The 9664-nt window shown below is 50.5% G+C and overlaps 1 protein-coding gene across 3 annotated transcripts in view; it reads right to left on the bottom strand.

The window, feature by feature from the left end:
* Positions 1-9664, bottom strand: part of CHKA (choline kinase alpha) — a 62336-nt gene that overhangs the window by 4267 nt on the left and 48405 nt on the right. For all 3 annotated transcript variants that reach the window (XM_082626633.1, XM_082626634.1, XM_082626635.1), the window contains 4 exons: positions 7897-7984; positions 7374-7482; positions 4469-4575; positions 3017-3098 (listed from right to left, as the gene is read on the bottom strand). In XM_082626633.1, coding sequence (XP_082482759.1) covers positions 3017-3098; positions 4469-4575; positions 7374-7482; positions 7897-7984 — 386 coding nt within the window. The remainder of the gene's footprint in view (positions 1-3016; positions 3099-4468; positions 4576-7373; positions 7483-7896; positions 7985-9664) is intronic.

The raw sequence follows: 9664 nt of genomic DNA, 5'->3' as shown, positions 1-9664 counted from the left end.
ATTTTTCTCCTTTATTCTGCTAATACGGTGAATTACTCTAATAGGTTTTTCAAATGTTGATGTTAACCTTGCATTCCAGGGATAAATGCCACTTGGTCATAAAATATTATCCTTTTACATATGTTGGATTTACTTTTTCCCAGTATTTTGATAATGGTTTTTGGGTAATGTTCATGAAAAGCAGTGATCTGCAGTTTTCTTGAAACGTCCTTGTCTAGTTTTGGTGTCAGGGTCATGCTAGCCTCATCGAATGAGTTGAGAAGTGATCCCTCTCCCTTTATTTTCTACAGATGTGTAGGGCTGTTATTATTTCTTCCTTAAGTATTTGATGATATTCACCAGGACCTGAAGTTTACTTATAGTTTTTTTTTTTTTTTAAGAGGGTGTATGTAGCGTTGAATGCGTGGCTAAGGAGGCTAGTAACATTTTTGTTTTTTTTAAATTAATTAATTAATTATTTCTGGCTGCATTGGGTCTTCGCTGCTGCGTGTGGGCTTTCTCTAGTTGCGGTGAGTGGGGGCTACTCTTCATTGTGGTGCACTTCTCATCGTGGTGGCTTCTCTTGTTGCAGAGCACGGGCTCTAGTGCATGGGCTTCAGTAGTTGTGGCTCGAGAGCTCTTGAGTGCAGGCTAAGTAGTTGCAGCGCACAGGCTTAGTTGCTCCGCGGCACGTGGGATCTTCCCGGACCAGGGCTAGAACCCGTGTCCCCTGCATTGGCAGGCGAATTCTTAACCGCTGCGCCACCAGGGAAGTCCCAAATCTATAGGTTTCTGATTATGAGTTCAACTTATTTAATAGCTATATGGCCATTTCTTTTTTTTTTTTTTTTTTTGCGGTACGCGGGCCTCTCACTGTTATGGCCTCTCCCGTTGCGGAGCACAGGCTCCGGATGCGCAGGCTCAGCGGCCATGGCTCACGGGCCCAGCCGCTCCGCGGCATGTGGGATCTTCCCGGACCGGGGCACGAACCCGTGTCCCCTGCATCGGCAGGCGGACTCTCAACCACTGCGCCACCAGGGAGGCCCGATATATGGCCATTTCTTACGTCAGTTTTGGTCATCTGTATCTTCCAGGAAATTGGCACATTTCAGGCAGGTTGTCAAATCTGTGGGCAGAGTTGTTCATCATCGTCTTCTCCTTGAACATCTATAGAGTCTGTAGTGATGGCCTCTCTTTGTACCCGGTTTTGGTAATGTTTATCTTCTCTTTTCTTTCTTGCTTAGTACAGCCAGAGGTTTATAAATACTTTTGTGGTATCATTAATTTTCTCTATTTTTTTGTCCATTTTATATTTCAATGATTTCTGCTCTTACCTTCATTCTACTTCTATCTACTTTGGGCTTAATTGGTTTTCCTCTTTCTAGCTTCTCGAGGTAGCAGCTTATATCACTGGCTTGAGAACTTTCTTCATATCCAAGACAACATTTAAGCTGCAAAGCCATAAGTTTCCAAATGCCGCTTTAGGCTGCATCCCACAAATTCTGGTATGTTGTGTTTTTATTATAATTCCAAATATTTTCTAATTGTCCTTGTAATTTCTCATTTGATCCAGGGTTTATTTAGAAGTATACAGTTTAATTTCCAAATAACTGAGAATTCTCCAGATATTTTTGTGGTTGCTGGTTACTGATTTCCAATTAAATTGCACTGTGGTCAGAGAACTTACTCTGCAGTAAATTTGAGGCCCGTTTCACAGCCCAGCCTGTGGCCTATCCTGACGAAGACTCCACATTCTCTGAAAAGGATGTCTGTCCTGCAGCTGTTTGGGCTCCACACGTGTTTGTCAGGCTGAGCTGGCTGGGGTGATGACGTTCCGGTGCCCGCCCTGTCTGTGGCACGCTTTCCTGGGTCCACCCGCTACCTAGAGGTGCGCAATCTACTTGGTGAATATGCCCCCCTTTCCTTTCAGCTTTGTCACTTTTTGCTCTCTGTCTTTTGTTTCGGTCTGTTTTGTTTTGGCTGTGCTGTGCGGCATATGGGATCTTAGTTCTCTGACCAGGGACGGACCACGTGCCCGCTGCAGTGGAAGCGTGCAGTCTTAACCACTGGACTGCCAGGGAAGTCCCTGCTCTGTGTCTTTGGAAGAATTCAGGGGCACACACACTGAGGGTCTGTGTCCTGCAGATGAAGTGATGCCTTCACTAGGATGCAACGCCCTTCTCTACCTTCGGTGGTTTTCCTTCTCTGAAGTCCACTTTGTCTTACAGTAACATCTAACCATGACTCCAAATCTGCTTTAAAAATCCAAATTTCCCCTTCTTTTGCCTAAGAGCCTCTGTGCATTACCAAATCTTCTGCCTAGAAGCAGAAACCATCCTCACTGAGGCCCGAGAAGAAAATGCACCAGTCCTTTCCCACCACCTGTCCCAAAGCAAGGTGCTTGCTACACCTGTGTGCACCCCTGCCCCAGGACGCCCCCCACCACTCACTACAGAGCAAAGTAAAATGCCAAGGACAGCGCTTAGGTTAGAAAAAAAAGACAACCTGGTTTGGTACAAACTTGCTGTACAAAAGGGGGTCTAACTCAATCAGCACCAGCTTCCAACTCTTAAGTTGGGTGCTGTAGGCCAGAGGATGGGGTGATAACAGGTGAATAAAACAAGGCACGGTAGGTACCCCCACCCCCAGTCCTTCACTCAGTGTCCCTTGTGTCAGAAGGGACCGAGGTCGGGGCTGGACCTCAAGGGTCTGGATTTCTACAACCCCCATCAGAACCACAGGACCACAGAGCACTTCTCTGAAGCAGGGGAGGCGGGACCTGCTGGCCCTGGGAGTGAGGGCAACTTCCACAGGCAGACACAGCAACAGCAAAAGTGGCTTCAATTATGCAGCCTTCCTTTCTCCCTCAGCTTCCCCGGGGGGAGGCCCGCTGTCCTGGTGCTGGTCACCTGGTTCAGGTACTCAGAGGGGAACAGGTAATGCCCTGGAAGGAACAGGCATTTACTGCCGAGGATTCACATACAGGGAAGCATTTCTTTCCTGGGAGCAGAAGAGAAAAACCACCCCCAAAACATACCATGTACCCAAATTCAATGGATGAAATCTTGGCCTGTACGATGGACCAAAGTCCCCAGAAGAAATGGGACGCAAGGGCAAACCTGTAATTACAAAAGCAGGAAATGCACATGAGATGTGTGGGACCAGTTGGAGGACCGATGACGTCATTTCCTGCCAGATGGACGTTCTAACTCATCTGGGTGCAAACTGTCTGCCTTGGCCGACCCAGTGGGACGATATTCCACAGCAACAGAGCAGCGGGAGCCCACAGCCGTCCTCTCCCCACTGCTGGCCAGTGACCTTGCGGGTGTGAACACCCCGACTCCCTGTCCCTGGCACACGGAACGACACTCGCAGGACCCACCCGGAGGCCTCGGTGGCCACTGCTGGTGAAGCGTGGGTCACACAGGGAGAGAAACCCTCTGCCACGTGTGTGAGCGCACAGCCTCGGCGGCCCCTACCCCACCAGCAACAGGTGGAGGAACACGCGGGCCTCCAGACAACCTGCTACCATTCCCCATCCCTCTCTCCCCCGGAAGTGAATCAGGAGGAGGGTGTGGCCAGGTCCCCACCTCTAGGCTATGCCTAGAGGTGCTCCTCTTCACTGCAAATCCAAGTTCTTCTCAAAACAATGAAGATAAAGCTCTAATTCAGGAACGAGGGCTTCAGTGCCCTCACCAGACCTGACTCTGCTTCTCTTCATCCCTGACCCACTAGATCCCCTGGTGCTACCCTTTCTGTCTGGGTCTCCTCCACCTCCGCTTTCCTATTTCCATCCGATCAAGAACCAGGGAGGGAAGCTCTCTTCTGCAGGCGGAGCCGAGGGGCCGCCAGGGTGGCCTCAGCTCAATGAGAGGACTGTGGACAGTTCCGAGGACACCAAGGAGGTGCTCTATGCTGAGGGAGGAGGGCCACAGTCACTCAAACCGTCACTGTTAACAAATAATCTCATGGAAGACCCCAAAGATTAGGAATAACTCAGGCCTCCTGACCAAAGGGATGAGTGTGAGTACACAGTGATCTAGACCTTTGCGGAATCTGGAGCTTTCTCAGCCCTACTTTGACAGCTGTTGAGAAAACAGATTTTTAACTCTTTTCTAGGAGAACCATGTGACTCGGTGGCACCCAGCTCTCCAGGAGCACGAGGGAGAAGAGTGAGTAGGCCCTGGCGGCAGCGGCTGTGCAGCAGAGTCCACGGCGCGGATGACGGTTCGGAACGCCACCCACGCGCCCTGACCCAGTGCACAGACCCTGCTCTCCTCACTGGCCATGTGCTGAAATCTGGGGGATCCGAACACACTCAGCCACGTGGACAAGAACCAAATGTTCTGTTTCTGACAACGTACAAGACCTCGAGATGTATGGTCGTGAGGGAGCTCCTAAAATACTCCTGTTTGCAAGGAGGCATCCCAAGTATGCGCTATGAAGAGGGAAGCTATCGTTACAAACCGACAAAGGAAAAGAAAATTACCTATTGACTTCAAGCAACATTTCTTCTTCTATAACGGACTTTTCTTCATTACTGAGGTTTTCAAATTCATTTTGGAATGCAGCCAAGTAATTGGAAATGAAATGGAGCTTAAAAAAAAAGCAATGACATTAGGATCAATGATGGTTAAAAACAGATGATGTCAATGCTGTCACGAAGCACACACGTCAAGCGTGACTCTTCCGGACGTCAGTGAAGCCCGCCACCCTGCTCTGCCCAGGGGCGCGGTCCAGGGAGCTCACCCACCCGGCTGGGATCACCGGGTTACAGTCAGAGAGCTAATGGACTTGATGCCGTACTGTCGGCAAGACCACTACTTTCTGCTTCTGCAGAAAGTAATTTAGGTAGAGTTGTTTTTTCTAACTCACACTCCTGTCTTCCACTGACCGCAAAGCAGGGTCAGCCTACTCCACACCTCCCCAGCCTGGCTGGTGCTCCACGCGGCGCTGGCACGAGGCACCAGGGCACCCTGACGTTCGTCAGCAGATGCTGCCTCAGGGCAGGCGCCGGACCAGGCACTGTGAAGGGGCCTTCCACCCCTAAGATGCTGTGATGATTTCCACACTTATGTCCATAAACTGGCAGCGTCTGATTCTGGTTTGGAGAAGACACAGTTTACCCTAAGGTTCTACCAGGTTGCACATTGAGTCTATACATGAATGAGGACTTATGAGAGCCCTTCTTCTGCACTATTTCATACCACATCAAAAGGCAACAGAACACAGCCAACCTCGGCTTGTTTGCTTTTGTAAAGAAGAAAACAGCCGTCAGTCTTTCTCCCCTGGAAGAACCCTTGCTACCTGGTTACCCGGCTGGAAGGCACTCCCCATCCTTTCCATGTTGCCTCTTCCATCTTCCTGCTCTAAAATCGGCTTTCTTACACTACGCCCCCTCCTCCACCAGAAAGCATCACTCAAGAACAAGCACTGTTCTAGGGAGGGGGCCGTAGATTCTGAACTAAACCTGGCACAAAAAGATGACTGCTGATACCTATTAAATTCTGTGTAACAGGCACACTCCCCACAACAACAAAATAATTTTTGCAGATGAGAAAACTGAGGCACAGAAATAGTACGTTACAACCAGCAGTGGCATATCTGGGATTCAAATTCAGGCCCATTAGTTTTTAAAACCCATGCTTGAACCACCACCCTAGATGGTTTAATTTCTTGGAGACCCTAAACGTTGAAGGTGGCAAACGAAGATAGAAAATTTGAAGAGACTGAAACCCTAACAAAGTGGTATTTAATGACCCTCCCTCCCCCAAAAGTTCTAGGCCCAGATGGTTTTATGGGCAAAGTCTACCAAACTTTCAAACAACACCATCTTAGATAAATTTGTTCCAGAAAATAAAAAGGGACACTCAACTCATTTTGTAAGACTAAGATAATTTTTATTCCAAAAGCAGGTATGAATAATTTTTTAAATGAACATTAAAGTCCTGTTTCACATATATGCATAGATGTAAAACTCCTAAAATAAGAAATTGCCTAACTGGATCCAACAGAGCATTACAAAAGAACGTTAACTCATTCAAATAGTTTATTTCAGGAATTTCAGTATCGTTTAACATTTTAAAACACTTCAATGGATTAAAGACAGAAAAGCATGAGATTACCTCAGTAGATACAGACAGGGTAGCTGATAGAGACCAACACCTGTATGTGATTTTAAAACCTCTCAGAAAACAGGAATGGAGCTTCTTTACATTTCCATTGCTGTGCAGTGTTGGGGGTTACACAGCTCTGCCTTCCACTAAAATGAAATCTGTCTTCTTACTGAAAAGCTCCCCTTACTGGTTTGAGAGTTCTCATCTCTGGAGCTGCCTGCCCAGTGTTTATAAAAGTGTAATTTCTTTTCAGCATGGCAGGAACCTGAAGCCTGCTGTGTGTTCTCCTCCCTGGGGTCAACAACCCCACGTTCTCCCACCCTTCCTACCCACGTAGCTTGAACTTGAGGTCCAAAACCGTCCCGGTCACTCTGCTCTGGACACACTCAACGTCATCAGGTCTGCCTGAAAATAAGGCCAGAAGAGAGCAGCCTAGGTCTGGCCACATGGCAAGTCTGTATTTGAACAGCTGCCCTTGAGTGTGGCCACCTGCTGGAGACTCTCCCCATGACCAACTCAGGCAGGTGCTCGAGAAACATCTCCTGAGTGAGCTACTGCAGAGACTGACTGCATCCCTGTCCTCACCCCCGGCCCCTGGGAAACGTTCTGACCAGGCGGGGATCCCGGGAGAAGGGATGTTGGGCAGCAGGGCCGCCCAGCACGGGCGGAGCTGCTGCCCTGCAAGGCTGGCAGAGGTGGGCGCAGTGCCCCTCTCCCCAGCCTGCTAGCTTCTGCATCACTACGTACTTATCCTCAACCCAAGCCTTCGGCAGAGGCTGAAGAATGGAATAGAGGGCTTCCTGGGGAGAGATTCCCACAGGACTGATTCTCCAGTCACTGGACTCCCATAACCCAGGACAGGAAAGGGGACTGTGAACACTGCAACAGCTACTGAACCACGGTGCCCACAAGACTACTTCTGCCTGCACAGAGTGAAACAAACAGAGGAAAGTCACTGATCCCCAAAAGAAGGCCAGAGAGCACAACGGAGGCTGGGCTTCGGGAAAACACTAGAAGGAATTATGAAGGAGGCTGTGCTCCTCTCTGACTGGATGCAGGTTACCTCTGGCACAGGGATTTTAAAAGGCTGGACTCAAATACTGAGTCTGTATCTTGACACAAAATAACATTTTAAAGCAAAAGGACCTGCTTAACCAACGCCATGGTTTTAAAAGGGCATCTTTAAAAGTGAAGCGGTAATCATCTCTGACTGGGTAAAACTGAGGTATGTGATTTACTTCTCAGCAAGTGTACTGAATACAAGCACGAGTCTCCTACCTGTTGCTTCCTGGTGGGATACTTCAGGATGTTTGCTCTGAAAAAAGGGTACTTTTCATAATTATAATCGTACATCCATTCACAGAAATGATTCCCAATGTCGAATCCCCTGAAAAAGAGTGAGAGGCACAGAAAATGAGGCAGCGGCCCCGCTGCAAGCGCCCCCCCCCCGCCAGACCCCGGGGTCCCGAAAGCATGACTGCTTCAGTGACGGGACAGACCAAAGCACCCTGGCCCGCCGTCTGGAGCAACTGCTCAGGAGTGCTGTCCTGCGGTCGGTGCTTTGGTGAAGCCAACGAAAGGCCAAGTTCTAGATTCTGAGGATCTGGCCCCTGCTCCCACTGACGCAGCTGAGAACAGGCTGCGCTGCCCCACGCGGCCATCGCGGCCACTGGGACAGAAAGTGCTGGCCTCCAGGGAGGAAACTTCCAACTCAGGATGGTACCGTGACCTACTTTCTCCTTCGTTTTGCACACATATTAAAATACTAACAGAATACTGAAATAAAAACATTTGACTTTACCTGTAGTTGTAACTGCTGTATTCAAAGTCGATGAGCATCAGTTTCTGGTTTTCAGAATTCTCCCTGCCTTCCAGCAATAAGATATTACCTGCAAAAAGGTTTGGATGACACGACCTTTGCTCTGGGCAGGTTCTGTCATCGAAGGCACAGGTCTCCAACCGCAGGGCCCAGGGTGGTCTGATCCTGTCAGGGCATCCTGACCACGCGGTGAGCGGACATGGCCCTGAGTCACGGGACGGGGGGACAGGGTGGGTGCCAGGAGTAGCACTGACCTGGGAGGACTGGCCCGAGAGCCCTGTTGCCAGCAGCCCAAGAGCAGAGTGGCCCTGGGCTCCCCCCCCATTTCCACACGGGGGCAGGAAGGGAAAGGTCTGCTCGGCACCCCGGAGCTCTGGCACCCCCAGCAGCCCTGAGGCGGGTGGGGCTCTGGCCCCCAGCTGGGAAGCTGGGTCCTGGTGCCCACACAGGCCCCGCTGCTTTGCCCCCATCGAGGAGAGCACAGACAGCACTCCCACGACCGTATTTCCCTCAAGGCTGAATTCTGGGCAGAAGGGGCTTGGCTGCCAGACTGGCCCCCCAGGCACACGCTCGGAGAGCCCCACGCTCTACCCAACGTGCTGCATCTCTCACGGTGGCGCTGGTGGGTGGGCTCTGCTGAGCCAGGTTCAAGGCTTTTCAGCACACATCGTCCGTTTCCGGGAGCCATTAATAGGAGAACCGGGGCCAGACCCAGTGTCCAGCTCCTGCCCCCTCCACGCTCTCCCCGTGTTGCCGTGGCCGGTGGGGGCCTCCCTCAGCCCGTCGGTGACGTCTGGGCCGTTCACCATCACCCGCTACACACACGAGGCTGCAGCTGACTTGGCGACACCCTGCTTGACCTGACTTGCCCAGCAACCATCAGCTAATTAGTAACAGGTATTCTGGCTCAAGCTAACATCTCACTGATGACAAGTCTTCACCAGGAACTGTTCTCAAAATTAAAAACAAGCCGTAGAGCCTGGAAAGGGCCCGAGGGTGGACCTCAGCCAGCTGCGCTGGGCAGGAAGAGGACAGTAAGGCAAAGGCAGGCGCCACGGCAGTATCAGGGGGAGGTGCCCGGCCGGATGGGGCCTCTGACGAAACTGTTATGTTTGAAATAACACTGGGTAGAGTCTGCTTACAGTAAGGGGTACATGGGAGTGCAATTTTTTAAAGCAGAGAAACCCGAAGTCATTAGAAGCATGTGAGCCAATGCTGAGAGAGAAGGGGGCTCTGGCCACTGTGGTGGGCTGCAGGGTGCAGAAGGCAAGGGCCCCCAGACTGGTCGAGGAGGCCATCTTACTCTTTAATGCCTTTCAGATTGACAAAGCCAACTGACATGTTTGCCGAAAGGAGTTAAACACTGAACAAATATGTGACTTCGTTTATCCCAGCTCTCGGTTTAGTGGATATCCTCACATTTTTTCTTACAGAAATGGGATGATACCCTACACGTTTTTCTAAAACTTGCTTTTTCTCCTCTTGATGTATCCCAGAGATTTTTCTGTTGGTTTGTATAAAACTCGACCTCACTTTTTTTTTTTTTTTTTTTTTTGCGCTATGCGGGCCTCTCACTGTTGGGGCCTCTCCCGTTGCGGAGCACAGGCTCCGGATGCGCAAGCTCAGAGGCCATGGCTCACAGGCCCAGCCGCTCCGCGGCATGTGGGATCCTCCCGGACCGGGGCACGAACCCGTGTCCCCTGTATCGGCAGGTGGACTCTCAACCACTGCGCCACCAGGGAAGCCCGAC

The sequence above is a fragment of the Mesoplodon mirus genome, assembly GCF_964341445.2.
Source record: "Mesoplodon mirus genome assembly, chromosome: 7".
In the NCBI taxonomy this organism is placed as follows: Eukaryota; Metazoa; Chordata; class Mammalia; order Artiodactyla; family Ziphiidae; genus Mesoplodon; species Mesoplodon mirus.
Note: the sequence above shows the minus strand (reverse complement) of the source record. Positions and strands in the feature narration are given on the sequence as shown.